At 38.1% G+C, this 15,504-nt stretch overlaps 1 protein-coding gene across 4 annotated transcripts in view; it reads left to right on the top strand.

Annotated features, from left to right (window-relative positions):
* The window catches only part of CHD1L (chromodomain helicase DNA binding protein 1 like), a 62,778-nt gene that overhangs the window by 11,289 nt on the left and 35,985 nt on the right, over positions 1-15,504 (top strand). For 3 of the 4 annotated variants that reach the window (XM_046682975.1, XM_046682977.1, XM_046682978.1), the window contains 8 exons: positions 2,712-2,818; positions 3,374-3,488; positions 4,662-4,693; positions 8,020-8,101; positions 11,004-11,076; positions 11,223-11,378; positions 12,716-12,871; positions 13,568-13,660. In XM_046682975.1, the coding sequence (XP_046538931.1) occupies positions 2,712-2,818; positions 3,374-3,488; positions 4,662-4,693; positions 8,020-8,101; positions 11,004-11,076; positions 11,223-11,378; positions 12,716-12,871; positions 13,568-13,660 (814 nt within the window). Of the gene's footprint in view, positions 1-2,711; positions 2,819-3,373; positions 3,489-4,661; positions 4,694-8,019; positions 8,102-11,003; positions 11,077-11,215; positions 11,379-12,715; positions 12,872-13,567; positions 13,661-15,504 lie in introns of all 4 variants that reach the window. The other variant, XM_046682976.1, reaches the window with a different exon arrangement.

Genomic DNA, 15,504 nt, shown 5'->3' with positions numbered 1-15,504 from the left:
AATGCCTGAACCTCTGTTAAGAGATCATAACCTTGGGTCGACTTTTCTAGTCATGGGGATGGTTTTGAACTGTGCCACTAGGCTTATCTAGCCCTCGACATTTAGAGTTGCAATTAATGGGTAAGATTTTCCTCTATTCAAAACCAATATACCTGTCCCGGGGATCAAATTGACTCTGAACTCCTTAGAATACTTTAGTTAAGTTAACTGGATCACTTCTAATATTAATCTCTCTTCTTGGTGGGTGGTGGGGCCACTTCCCATTTCTCTGCCATCCTAGAGAAGTACAGATGAGGTATCGTATGTTTTCCAAAATGCCTTTGTCATCTAATGGTAGGGTACAGTCTAGAGACGTGGAGAGTCAGATGTGGCCTCCTTGTGCACTGATAAGCAAATGGTGTGTTGAGATAGATGCTTCCAGTAGGATGATCACCAGTACAGCCCTGTTGTGACAGATGTCAGTGGTAGGACTGCATCGTTGGAAAGTCCAGACTTAGACACCCCTTGGGTTAATCACTCAACGTTTACTCATCTATAGGATAGCAAAGAAAGTCAGTGCAGTCAAGGTACACAGCAGAGGCAACTTGATCAGAAACCGTAAAAGTATAATTTTCTCGATACCAAAAAGGTTTCACTGGTGAACAAACAGAAAGAGTGAAGGTCTCGTCAGTCCTTTTAGAAGCTCAACTGCCCCCTCCAAGTCTAACCTCACATACATAAACATCAGGCTGGAGCAGTTCTGCACATAGGCTAGTCTGATCATGGGTTGGAGACTACTTTATTTAAGCCAGGTGTACTGCATCAATCTTGGGGCTATTCAGAGTACAGTATGACCTGCAAGTGTGGTACCTGGAGGTACCTCATTTGTCACTCTCAGATTTCTCAGACAAATAAGCCTGGTTCTAGTACATTCCTGAAGTGAGAGCTGTGGAATTAGAGCAAAGGTAACTTTCCTGGATGTCTCTGGGAGCCAGGCTAAGGGGCTCTTGGACAAGCTACAGAGCCTTCCCTGCAGTCTCCTTTGCCTCAGACATTGGAATTGCCCTGACTTCAGTTAGAGCCAGCAAATGCCACTTGTTCTTTACCTTTCCTCAGAGTGTTCATATAGCTCTACTTTAAGTGCCCTAAAAATACCACACCTACAAGTTCATCTTGCTAACATTTTGTTTAGAAGTTTTACATCTATGTTCATGAAGGATATTGGTGTGTAGTTTCCTTTTCTTGGAATATTTTTGTCTGGTTTTGGTATTAGGGTAAAGCTGCCATCATAGAATGTGTTGCGAGGTATTCCCCCTCTTCAGTTTTCTGGAAGAGTTTGTGTAGAATTGGTGTTGTTCCTTCCTTAAACGTTTGGTAGAGTTCACTGCTGAATCCAAATTTGTGTTTTAGTTATATCTGGTTTACAGTAATAAAAGATAAATTTTCTCTAAATAGCATCCTCAGCAAAAGCTAAAAGAATAGTTTTAATCCAGTAAGTACCTATTGGGTGGTTTCTCTGGCACAGTCTGGGCTGAGAAGACATAGGTAGTTAAAAAAGAAAATTATTTCCACTATAAAATTAGTGTAATCTCTGTTAAAAAAAATAATTGCCACCCCATAACCACAACACTCTAATCATAACCATGAATGGCAATGTATGTTTTACATGGTTGAAATTATAGTGCACACATACTTTGTATTTTAGTAATCTAACACTGTCATTGTAATTTTGCATTTTATTATATGCTTCCCAGTCATTATTTTCTACTGGATGCATGATGTTCAGTCAGGAGAATTGATCATAATGTACTGAAATGTTCTACAGATGAGGAATGGCAAGTTCTCCTCTTGTTGTGCAATTTAAATCAAGCTTGATGCAAACGTCTTGGGGTGTGTAGCTTTCACAGGATTTTGGATTATATCTTTAGGACAGATTTTCTGAGAAAAGGTTCACCATTTGGGGATGGGGGATCCTCAGACTTTTTGTTGTATAAAAGAATCCTGCTTTTCTGTATATCACAGCAAGCTTTTAAAGAAACTTTTCTAGTCAAAAGTGTGCAGCCGTATCCTCAAGGAAGCCTACTTTGGTTTACAGAGATTTCCATGTTATATCCCAACTTAAGCTTGTGAGGCATTATTTATTGTTTTCCTCACTAGAATGTATACTTCAGGGGAGCTAGGAGTTTGTTTCTCTTTTCACTGTTATATGCCAGAGCTCAGAACAGTTTCTAGCAAATAGAAGGTACTCTATAAATGCACATGGGGGGGAGGAGGTTGGGAAGGAAGGAAATCTTTCCCCCTTAGGAGAGCCTGGCAAGCAGCGGAGGCCACCGTGTGGTTGATAATCTTTATAGTCACGTCTTGGTACTTCTTGCCATATGTTCACAGAGTATCGTGTGCATTATGTGCATTGTTTTCATTGATTTCTGTTGTGCTTCCTGATTTTTTTCTTTGCATTAGAGGTTCAGTTACCTAAATGTGGAGCACTGTTGCTTGTTAACGATGGATGTAATTGAGTACCATACCTTTCTTTGGCAATTATATTTAGGCTTCTGCGATTTCACTCTAGGAATGGGTGACTCTTCTAATATGTGGGAGATTGTACGGTACATTATATTTCTGTAAAGCAAGTCTTCTATAAGAGTTTATGTTCCCTACAAGATTGTGGGAAGTTTGTGGTTGTTTCTCATGTGGAAATATGATCAAAACTGCCTTCTTTGTCTGTGTTCCAGGCTATTGCTCTCTTCATTTACTTGGCAGGAAGACTGAATGATGAAGGGCCATTCCTGATTCTTTGTCCCTTGTCTGTTTTAAGCAACTGGAAAGAAGAGATGGAAAGGTACAAGTAGACATAGATGAAATTTTATTTTTTACATTGATTAAGATTTTTCTTCTGGGTGATATGTGAAATATGATAAAACAGCATGTTGTCCTACGCAGTGAGTTTATTTCTTTCCAAAAACTCTGACCTGAGGCAATGTAGTTAGAGACTGAGGATCTTATGAGGGGAGGCTCCAATGGGTGTTATTATTACTATTTGGCAATTTGAAGGTCAGTACTCATTTTCAGTAAATTTTGCTGAACTAAATGAGAAGGCATCTTTTTCAAAGTGACATAGGAAATAACCAACATGGAAAAAATAGTTTTCTTTTTAGAGTCAGCACAGGCCCTTTTAGATGTTGATCTGACCCTTCCTCCTTTTCACACAGGGACTTACTCTTAGGTTTACCCATTGCTCTAGGTAAGATTCCAGAGTCCCAGGACTCTTTCTGGTTACAGGGCGTCCTGTGGTCTGCACGTCTGCAATCCTTCCATGAAATGCAAGTTTCCACGTATGCATACCTTTTCCCATGGCTCTGCATTTATGTTCATCTACCTCTTTTCTTGGATTCAGATTTGCTCCAGGTCTTTCCTGTGTCACATATGCAGGTGACAAGGAGGAGAGAGCCCACCTACAGCAAGACCTGAAACAGGAGGCTTGTTTTCATGTACTGCTAACTACCTATGAGGTATCCATTTTTTCTCTATAGCAAGCACTCTTAACCTGGGACCTTAGAAGTTATAGAATCCACTGGAATTATATTTAAATTTTTTTTTTTTAAAGATTGGCACCGAGGCTAACAACTGTTGCCAATCTTCCTTTTTTTTTTTTTAAGGATTGGCACCTGGGCTAACAACTGTTGCCAATCTTTTTTTTTTTTTTTTCTGCTTTATTTCCCAAACCCTCCCCCGGGTACATAGTTGTATATCTTAGTTGCAGGTCCTTTCTAGTTGTGGGATGTGGGACGCTGCCTCAACGTGGCCTGATGAGCGGTGCCCTGTCCACACCCAGGATCTGAACCCTGGGCTGCCGCAGCAGAGCACGCAAACTTAACCACTCGGCCACAGAGCCGGCCCTTAATTTTTTTTGAGAACACATATTTTTCTGAGAAGAAAGTCTACTTCCATTAGATTCTCAGAGCAGGGCTGTGACCAAAGGAAGTGAAGGACCATTGTGCTCCAAATTAGTTAGATATCTCTCCTTTTCTTTCCTGGTGGATCTAGGGGGAAGACTTCTCAGGGAGGTGGCACTTGAGCTGCCTCTTGGTCAGTGAAAACAAGGAGGCAGATAGGCAGGGGAAAGGGTTTTGTCAGCTGAGGCATCATCTCTGTTACTGAGGAATGAGAATGGAGGACACTTAGTTCCAGTCTCTCTTTTTTTTTTTTTGCTGGGGAAGATTAGCCTGCCTCCTCATTTTTTGCTGAGGAAGACTAGCCCTAAGCTAACATCTGTGCCAGTCTTCCTCTACTTTATATATGGGTCACCACCACAGAGTGGCTGATGAGCGGTGTAGGTCTGTGCCTGGGATCCCAATTTGCTAGCCAGGCTATGGAAACGAAACATGCTGAAATTAACCACTCTGCCATGGGGACTCCCCCTCCCGTCTCTTTTTAAGTCATTGTTCTTCAAACTAAGACTGTTTGGACCAATGTAAGGAACACCTTCCACTTATTCATGTCTCTCTTTTGTTTGTCTGTAAGATATTGCTACTTAGAAATTATGCTCAGAACGTTTTTTACTTAGTGAATGAATAAGACTTAGCTAAGTCCTGTTGTTTAGGAGAGTTAACAAGAAACTAGCTTATTAATATCAGAGTTATGTCAATGTCAGCTTTTATAATGTGTCTTCCTTAATTTTTCAGATTTGCTTGAAAGATGCATCATTTCTAAAATCGTGAGTATGTTGCACTACTTCAGAAATTGTGTTGAATTTGTCATGAAAGTCATGTCTTTCCTTCAGATTTTAGTGCTTTGCTTGTTTCCTGCTGTGTCTTCCATGAGTCTTATTTACAGATAGGAGGCATGGCAGGAGTCCTACAGTCCAGGCCCCTACCCATAAACTGTGTGACCTTGATTAGTTACCTTAACCTCCATGAGACTCAGCTTCTTGACCTGTAAAATGGGGAAATTAAATCTCTTACCTTGGATGGTCGTTATGAGGATTAAGGAGATAAGGTAAACATGGTGGGTGGTTCCTTTTACATTCTTTACATTACAACTTGCCTAGACATCTTTCATGGCTGCTGTTTGGAGATTTTGCTACAATATATGAGATCAGTTGTTTCAGCTTTTTCCTGGAAATATCCTGAAGTAGCAATCAATGCTATAAAATTAGCTTTTTAGAAAGGAAGTTTTAAGTATACTTCTAATTGATTAGCTATCAGGCATCGTATCAGCTCATGAAATATAGGAAACTTAGATTTAACTCAGTACCACCTGATGGTAGGGATGACATGTTGCAGCATGTGGTCAAGACAACAGTTACAATGTAAATTAAACAAGAGCTAGACTTTAGGTAAATAAGAGAAGAAGGTATGTTGACAGGTTTCATTCTCCATAGCTTATGTAGTTATGACCTCAGCAGGTGGGGATTTGCATCTCTGATGTTCAGAGACTTTTGTTTTCCAAGTGCTTTTTTAGTATTTTAAATGTTATTTCTCATCCGGGTTCTTCTGAGTTGGATTCCTATTTTTGTCTTATTTTGAAATGCTAAAGGCTCAGTCAGATTTCATGGCTTCCATCTAGTATTTTGTTTCACTTAAGTGAACATATTATCTTTTCTTGGGAAGAGGATACGCGTGTCCTCTTTTTTTCTTTTTTATTATAAACATCCAACTTACTCTTTGTTGAAAATCTTTCCTTTGGAAAGGCATTGTTCTGGGAGTATCAGCAATACCGGGGAGGTAACCCATAGAGCTACTCTAAGAAGACAGAAACTCTAATAGAGGGATAAGAAGTATACAGATATCCATGTTACAAGACAATATTTAGGAAGTCTCAAAGGATAAGAAGATTGGGACATTAATTTACATAAATTATCGTGTTTGATCTTCATGAAAACCCTACTAGGCAACTATTATCATCCATTTTATAGTTGAGGAAAGTAAGAGATTAAAACCCATCCCAAGGTAAATTGCTAGTAAATGGTAAAGCAGACATCCAGACCCAGCACTCACTGCTGTGGAGCGTCTTTTTAAGAGAGCTTCTCAAAGTATCTGAGTGCAGTGGAGTTTTGCATTGTTGAGCAGAAATACAGTCTTTCTGTATCAGATCATCTGTCTGGAATCCATTACAGGTGAATGTAAGAACCTAAATAAGGTGACATTTATCATGTTGACTCATAGTATGAATCCCAAGAACACAATGTATTCTTTCAGTACATTTGGCAAGGTTATTTTGTGTATTACTGTATTGCACACTCAGCTAGAAAATGTAATATAATCTCTGCCCTAAAGAGGTTTATTGTGGAGAGTTAAGACTGTGCACATATCAAAAAATTTCATATTTTTCATATTGTTAACAAACAATAGACTTATAAAATCTTTGCATCAAGAGGATTAGAAGTTACCTTGTCCCAGTCTCCATTCAATGTTGGAATTGCCTACACCTATTAATACCTTTTCAGGGAACATCCTTTAGAACGTCCTTTGCTGAGTGAATCAACCTACTTCCTTCCACTGAGCCAAAATCCACATCCCTGTAGCCTTTTTCGTTGAAGAAGTTTTTATTGGATTCTCACTGTATGTAAAAGCCTATAAATATCTAGTTCTTTGGAAAGAAATAGGACCTAGTCTGCTTTGAATGCTAATCTAAGCAGGGACCAGGCACTACACTCTGGCCGCTTTCATAGCCTATCTCATGACCAGTGTCCAACTTCAGCTGTATCCTTATTCCTTCTAATCCTTAGATGCATCACCTGCTCATGCCGCTCAGCAGGAATGGTCCCAATTTCTACAGTCTCTTTGGACCCAGGTGTCCCTCCACCTGTACCACTCTTAACGTCACTGGTACAAGGTATCTGTTTCTGCACCCATTTTCTGGATTTTCTTTGTAGCCTCAGAAGAGGAGGGCTTCCTCCTTATAGGCCTAACTTCTGCTTAAGATCTTTCTCTTAATTTTTGAGAGATTTTTATTTCCATACCCACTGTCTTTCCAATATTCTGCCTTTCTTGTATATACATTGTTTTTTTTAAGTATAAAAATAATGGAATTACAGAATGTTTACAAACAATAAAAACTTAAAAATCTTCTAACTTACACTTCATGTCTTTCACATGGTTTTCATATTTGTGAAAAAGGATATATAATATTTATATCTTTTTTAGTTTTGTATAGGCCTTTTTTTATTGTAACATATTCATATTTACCATTTAAAATGCTATGTAATATTTCATCACCTATCATCAAACTTATTATTATTTTCAGTTTTTTGCTATTTTAAATAATGCAGCTGGGAACATATTCATACATACATATTTTTCCATATTTCAAATTTTTTTTTGGAACAGCTCCCCAGGATTGTCAAAGGATATGCTTTTATGAATGAAACTTCTTGAGAAATTGTTGTTGTAGCCTCCTATGCTACAAAATGTGCTCTGACAACAGCTACCAATGACTTCCATTTTAACAAATCCAATGGATGTACCTTCCTGTATATCTGCAACATTTGGTCCTGTTCACCACTTCCTCATTTTAAAATCATACTTTTTTTAGCCGCTGTGATACTACTGTCTCTTGATTTTTCTTCTAGGTTTGAATCTCACCTCTACCTCATACTGGCTTTGTGACCTTGACCAAGTCACCTAACCTTTCTGAGCTTTAGTTTCCTTGTTGGTCAAATGAGCACAATAACGTCTACTCACTATATTCTTTTGAATTAAATAATATACATAAAGCCCCACACTCCGTGTCTGGCACATAGTAGGTGATCATAAATGTTTCTTTTTGCTTTCTATCTCTGGCTCCTTCCTTTCTGCCTTCAATGTATATATCTTTCCCATCTTGGGGAAAAAATTCCCTTAATTTTACTACTGTATCTGGATATGCTCTTGTGTATGTAGTAGGCTCTCAGATAAGAAGGAAATTTGAATGTGTTTCTAATAGGATGGACTTCATATTAGTCTTCTCAAAAACAGTCAGTCACAGTTTTATAGTAAGACTTTTTGGTTGTGAGATGTGTTGAGTTACACAAAACTGAAAGTTTGGGTTTTTCTCTCACAGCTTCCCTTGGAGTGTTCTTGTTGTAGATGAAGCTCACAGATTGAAAAACCAAGGCTCCTTGCTGCATAAGACACTTTCAGAGGTAAACTCACAGGATAGTCTTAGTTTTTTGTGTTTTTTTGTGGGGAGGGGAGATCAGCCCTGAGCTAACGTCTGCCACCAATCCCCCTCTTCTTGCTGAGGAAGCAAAAGCTAACATCCATACCCATTTTCCTGTACTTTCTATGTGGGACGTCTGCCACAGCATGGCTTGACAAGCAATGCTTAGGTCCACACCCAGCATCCAAACTGGCGAACCCTAGACCACCAAAGTGGAACGTGCGAACTTAACTGCTGTGCCACCGGGCCAGCCCCTAGTCTTAGTTGTGATATAATTCCTTTTAAAAAAATATTAGTTTAGGCCTGTATAGAGTCAATTTAGTTGAAACTTTTTTCCAGTCAGATTTCTGCAGGGCCAAGTGAACATTTTGCAGATGACGAAAGTATATGGCCTAACTTCTTTTCTTCTTGTCTTTTACACAGGAGATAACATTTACTAAAATCTGGTTATTAAATAAATAAGACTCTATACCAATAAAATACATTGTATTTTTGGATGTGTTTCAACTCTCTTACCTTCTTCAAAGGGGCAATTTCTTTAAGAAGTAGTTTTATTATAATTCTGTCTGCAATAGCAGATACATCTAACATTGTACTCCTCCCCTCATTTACCTATTTAAAAAATTCGACAGTTCACAGAGTCAAGAAGAGGCTGATTTCACATCATTGGGTTTTATCTCCAATCTCTCTTATCTTTGTCCTACTTTTGGGTTTGACACCCTTCACCTCACTCCCGTCTCGTGATCTCTGGCATTGTTCTGCCAAAGAAAATGAGAAACGTCATTGTAGCCCTAGATTTGCCCTCTTCCGAGGAACCAGTGGAACAGCGTGTAGATATAAAGTAACCTTCTTATTGACCTAGTTAGGCTTGTTATTCATGAGTCCAAGTGTGCAAATTTCTGTGACCATCATTGACCTATAATAAGTCAGTTAATAAATTCAGAGGAAAGTGTTAGATCTGAATTCCATATTTACAGGCTAAAAGTTGTAGTTTTTAGCATTATAATGTAGATATGGTCACCATCTATTATTAGCACAGTCTCAAAGATTGCTGTCCCTGGTGGGCCCCCTCTGCTCTGTGGTGTCTTTTGCTTTCTTTGTAGGGACTCTTAACAGTGTATCTTTCCCGAGAGGTTGTCATATGCTGGTGCCTAACCTTGGAAGAGACTGCTTCATCAACTGTCATGCCAGTTTCCTCGTTTACAGTGCGAGGAGATGAGCAGGTGTAGTGAAAGAGCCCTGGGTCTGGAGTGGGGAAACTAAGTTCTGTTGATGGCCTCAGAGCCTTTTCTTGTTATTCATAAGGTTCAGAGGGATTGACTGAGGAAATTTTCGACATCACCTAAGCATTCTGTTGTTGAGATTTGAATTGCAGACAACTAGTTGGTTAGGAAGAAAGACTTACATTTAGTGATTGGGCAGAGACGTGGGGAGAAGGGTAACTGCCTTTTTTTCCCCCTTCCTAATGTTGTGTTCAGCTTGTATGTAATAGTTGGAAGCAACCTAAAGTGAAACATAGGGAAGTAGTTACACAATTTTTGCTATACCTGTTCAGTACATTTACAGAGTAAGCCTACCTTGAAAAATTATGCAGAAGAATATTTAATAATATGAGAAATGTTTGCACAATATTTTATACAACAAAAGTTTAAAAAATATTATACACAAACAAATTGTTTCTGGATTTTTTTTAACCTGGTTATAAGTTTTGATGACAAAATGGACACTGCTTTGAATAAAAATGATAACTTATGTGAAGTTGATTGTAGTGACCAAAAACCTTGATTATCTTTGTGATCTCGTCTTCTTTGGTCACCTCAGTTCTTTGTTTGGTGAACACATTCTGTTGAAAATGTGAGTTAAATTGCAAACATTTATTGTTGACCAGTTCTTGTACTTGAAACACTATGGAAACATCACGCTGCAAGCAGAGCAGGCATGAATGGGTGGACATGGATTAAACCTTTTAAAAAGAAACAAGCAAGAAAGGAAGATTGCCTAAAAAAGCCGTAAAAGATTTTCAAATCAGTTTTAATTGATTGTGTCATTTCATTTATTACCTTTTCTTCTTTCAGAAGTAATGTGCTCTTATAACTCCCTCAAATCGAAATATAGAAACAGAAGAAGAAAAGTAAAAACCACCAATAATCCTCCTCGCCTACATACATTAACATTTGGTATATATGCTGCCATGTCCTTTGCTGTGTATATGTACACCCAGCATATAAATATGCATATATATTATTTTAAAAAATCAAAATATATTATTTTAAATATCAAAATACAGTATGTATGTGTATGTATGTATATGTGCATATACATACATACACATACTGTTTTAATATTTAATATACATATACAGGATATGACTTTCCCTTTTTGCTATATTATTTAACTCAAATGGTATAAGTTCTTGTTACTGTCAGTTCAGAGTTGTCCTTTGCTTGACCTAATATCTGTTGTTATTGTTTTCCCTAACCTTTTACTTCATTAGTTTCTTATTCTTGGAGCACTCATCTGTTGCTCAAAATTTAAAGAATTCCTTTCCCTTTGGGGCTGTATATGGCCAAGAAACATCCGGAAATCTTGAAGTCTTGCATGTGATGCACTGTAAAGTTTTATGAAAGGATATTCTTTTAGTACAGGTCTTCTTGCTTCTTGCTTATAGTGATGGGGCCTGATGCTTTAGCTTTGGGCTTCTCAAACTGCATAAGTATCTGCTGTGTGCCTCTGACGCCCCAGTAGACTCCCTCACATAGGTTATGACACATACCTTGAATCCCCATATAGATTGAATAACAGTAACCATATTGAATACTCCTGTAGTACTTCAGAGTTCACAAAGTGATTTTACTTACATTCTTATAATGGTATTTCCTTTGCAGGATTATTATCCCCTTATAGTTGAAACCGAAGAGGTGTATTTCCAACATCAAACAAGTAGTGTACAACTTGAATGTGAGCCTTCTGATTTCATGTGCCTGTGGTCATTCCGTTAAATCATGCCTTTCTTTGTGTGGGTCAGGGTTGTGATGAGTAACTCAGTCTTGCTTTCAGATGTTATGGATTTTTTACTTTACTTATTTATGTATTTGAGTTCTCAGTAGTCTTCAGTCTCCTGTTGACCGGAACTCCCATCCAGAACAGCCTCCAAGAGCTCTACTCTCTCCTGAGTTTTGTGGAGCCTGATCTCTTTTCCAAGGAGCAGGTGGAAGATTTTGTTCAGCGTTACCAGGATATTGAGAAAGAGTCTGAGTCAGGCAAGTTCCCTTCCTATAAATCATGCCCAAGAGATCTGGGCCCAGAAACTGCCACAGTGCATGAAAGATAGTAGTTATAGATAGAAAAGAAAGAGTCAGTAACTAGAGGACACCTTCCAGGGAGAAAAACAGCCACACAGAAATACAGTGATGTTAGATCCCTCATGTTCTTCCCAGTTGTCTGCTATTCGTGACTCTCTTGTTTGTTACATGATTTTACAATAGGGCTTATTTGGATCATTTTTGGAAGAAATAGAAAGTATCTGCTGATTTGCAGACTTTTTTTCCCCCACGTAATTTTTATAAGGACTTTGTTAACTTTGCTACTTCCTGAGGCAGAAAAGCGTGTGGGTGCTGTAAAGCATTCACAGCACTGATGTCTCTTTTAATACTGTACCAAAACCAAAAGTCTGGGATGGACCCGTGGTGGAATGAAAGGGGGAAGCCTTCCTCGTTCATATAGCTGCAGTTGTAGTCTTCTTCCCCTCACACCTTTGGCCCTCTGCCTCATAGAGCTATCTGTCTATCCTGTAATATTATCCCAAGATGATGATTCAGAGCAAATGATAGGCATGCCTGCTATTGTGTATGTGTGTACTAGGTGAATATGAGTTGGAGGGCTTCTCATAGCAAGAATTCCCCACACCAAAGGCTGAGGGTGGCTTGGGGAACCTGCTCTGATTGCTCCCAACACCCAATAAAATATTACAAGGGACATGCTCATATTAAAAATTATTCGTTATTTATCTGAAATTCCAATTTAACTGGGCTCTTGTATTTTTATTTGCTGTATCTCACAACCCTCCACAGGGTGTAATTCCACTTTAGGCTAGTTTTTGAAGTTCTTGGCACCTGGGGAAGGAACAAGGGAGTTGAAGTCAAAAGAATTAAGTTTGAATAATAGCAACATTAGCATCCAGCTGTGTGACTTTAGATAATATGCCTAATTTCTCTGAGCCTCACTTAACTTAGCTGTAAAAATGGGGACAATATTACTTACTTGCCCTACATTGCTAAGCTGTTATGCTCGTCCAAGTGGTTAAATGCAAAAGTATCCTGGAAGCAGAAAAGCTCATGCAACTGAGATGATTAGTAAGAATGAAGTTCTTTGAGTGTTCCTAGTTCTTGAGTTAACAGCCATTAATGATTTTAGAAGGAATTGGGAAGAACCTAATGGAGGAAGAAATACTATGAAAAATTACCATACCAACCTAGAATGCAGAATTGGCAGGAAAATTAGAATGAAAATAAATTGCTGTATGTTCTCTAATAGTTCAATGCCTTGGTCTTGCTTTCGTTCCACACCAGTTGTGTGTGTGTTTTTTTTTCTCGTGCAGCAAGTGAACTACACCAGCTCTTGCAGCCATTTCTGCTGAGGCGAGTGAAAGCTGAGGTAGCTACAGAGCTTCCCAAGAAGACGGAAGTAGTGATATACCATGGCATGTCAGCATTGCAGAAGAAATATTACAAGGCCATTTTGATGAAAGACCTAGGTAATCAGCGGGCACTTGTCTGTTTAGAAACTCAGTGAGGATGTGATTTTCCTGGAGGGAAATATTTCATAATCATACTCTCTTTATATAGCAAGAATACGGGATGGGATTTTGTATTCTAAATAATGTTCAAGTCATTGAAACTGTGGCAGAATATTGTTACTATCACTCAGACTTTATTGTTTTTTGCACTTGTGGAATCCCTCCCACCCACCTGGTATTTTTATTGCCTGTAGTTAAGGAAACACTTTTAGGCATCTCAGTCATGCCTTTCGTCTTCCCACTTGGTGAGATATGTACACACTGCAAAGCTTTTTTGTTGAGTCAAATTCAGTGGGAAGAATTAGGTTGTGGGAAGGGAGAGAAAGGAGTGAAACGTTTCTCGATTTGCATTATTTTGTCCTTTGGCTCCACAAGAGCAATTAAAGAAGGAAATTTAGAATTTGAGAAAGAGTAACAAAGTACTCCTGAGTTCCATTTTATAGTTAGGCTTCTTTAAAACGAAGTGATGGTTAAGAAAACTTTGTATGAGTGTGCTATTAATTCTTAATGCAATTCAGTGAAATTTGGGAGGTTAATATAGCTTTGAAAGATATATTACTGAAATGAGAAAGGTTATTTATGGAAACTTAGAATTTTTGTTGTTGTTGTTCAAAAGTCCATCTCTCTCTCTCTTTTTCTTTTTTTAAATTTCAGATGCATTTGAAAATGAGACAGCAAAGAAAGTTAAACTTCAGAATGTCTTGTCTCAGCTTCGAAAGTGTGTGGATCACCCTTACTTGTTTGATGGTGAGGCGATGCCCTTTTTCCTCATGTTACTTTTCGCTAACATTTCTGTGGCCGGCATCATAGCACACTTGTTCAAAAGAATTGCCTATATTTACTGTCTATTTTCCTCCCATTTTCTCGTGTAAATTTTTTAATATTGATGTTATCTAATGTATTGTTCATATTCAAATTTCTTCAGTTGTCCCCTTAATGTCCCTTATGGCTTTGTTTTTTTTTTTTTTCTTTTTAAACCGAAGATCCACTCACAGATCCTGCATTGCATGTGTTATGTCTCTTTATTCTCCTATAATCTAGAAACATTCCTCAGCTTTTTCCTTTTTGCCTTTTTTTTAATCTTTCATGAAAATTGACAATCTTGAAGAATCAAGGCCAGTTGTTTTATGAGATATCTCATAATCTGGATTTATTAGATCGTTTGTCTATGATTAGATGTCCATTTATCTTGAACCCACTCAGTCAACCTTTCATCACCATTCCTAGTTCACCAGTCATCTCCATGTTGCCCAACCAGTGGTTGTCAGTTCACATTTTAATTAACTTCTCAAATCCTTTGACACAGTTGGCCACTTCTTTCTTAAAACACTTTTTTCCTTTGGCTTCTGGGACAGCTCTTTCTCTTGCTTCTCCACCTGCCTTACACTGACTCCTTCTCAGCCTCCTTTGCTGCTTTATCTTCATCTTACAGATGTCTGTAACTTTCCCTCCAACTGCTGTCTTAGCTGCCTTCTACATATTTTGATATGTAGTGTTTTCATTTTCATTCAAACTATTTTTTTGATTCCCTCTGACTGGTAGCCTTTGGGACAATTCTAGAACTTCTGTGTCTCTGCGAGCCCTAGTATGGGTAGGAATAATGCAGAGGGTTTGCCATAGTCATTTTCAGGGAGTCTTTGCCAAATAGCACTATAAATTGTTTTTAAAAATGTCACAGAATCTTAATTAGGTGCATATAAGAACTTTTTTCTTATTGAGGTCATAATAGTTTATAATATTGTGAAATTTCAGTTGTACATTATTATTTGTCAGTCACCAATACATATGCCCCTTTACCCCTTATGCCTACCCCCCAACCTCCTTTGTCTCTGGTAACCACTAGTTTGTTCTTTGTCCATGTGTTTGTTTATCTTCCACATATGAGTAAAATTGTATGGTGTTTGTCTTTCTATGTCTACTTATTTCGCTTAACATAATATCCTCTAGGTCAATCCATGTTGTTGCAAATGGGATGATTTTGTCTTTTCTTATGGCTGAGTAGTATTCCGTTGTGTATATATGTATATACCACATCTTCTTTATCCATTCATCAGTCAGGGGGCACTTAGATTGCTTCCCTGTCTTGGCTATTGTGAATAATGCTGCAATGAACATAGGGGTACATAAGTCTCTTTGAGTTGTTGATTTCAAGATCTTTGGCTAAATACCCAGTAATGAGATACCTGGGTCATATAAGTATTTCTATTTTTAATTTTTTGAGAAATCTCCCTTACTGTTTTCCATAGTGGCTACACCAGTTTGCATTCCCACCAGCAGTATATGAGGGTTCCCTTTTCGTTACATCCTCTCCAACATTTGTTGTTTTTTGTCTTGGTAATTATAGCCATTCTAATAGGTATAAGGTTGATATAATCTTTGAGGATGTTCCATGTGCACTTGAGAAAAATGTGTATTCTGCTGTTTTTGGATGGAGTGTTCTATATATATACCTACTAAGTCCATCTGGTCTAGTTTTTCATTTAATTCCACTATTTCCTTGTTGACTTTCTGTCTGGATGATCTATCTGTTGATGTAAGTGGGGTGTTAAGCTCCCCTACTATTATTGTGTTGCTGTTAATATCTCATTTTA

This window comes from Equus quagga, chromosome 13 (genome assembly GCF_021613505.1).
Source record: "Equus quagga isolate Etosha38 chromosome 13, UCLA_HA_Equagga_1.0, whole genome shotgun sequence".
NCBI classification, from domain to species: domain Eukaryota; kingdom Metazoa; phylum Chordata; class Mammalia; order Perissodactyla; family Equidae; genus Equus; species Equus quagga.
Note: the sequence above shows the minus strand (reverse complement) of the source record. Positions and strands in the feature narration are given on the sequence as shown.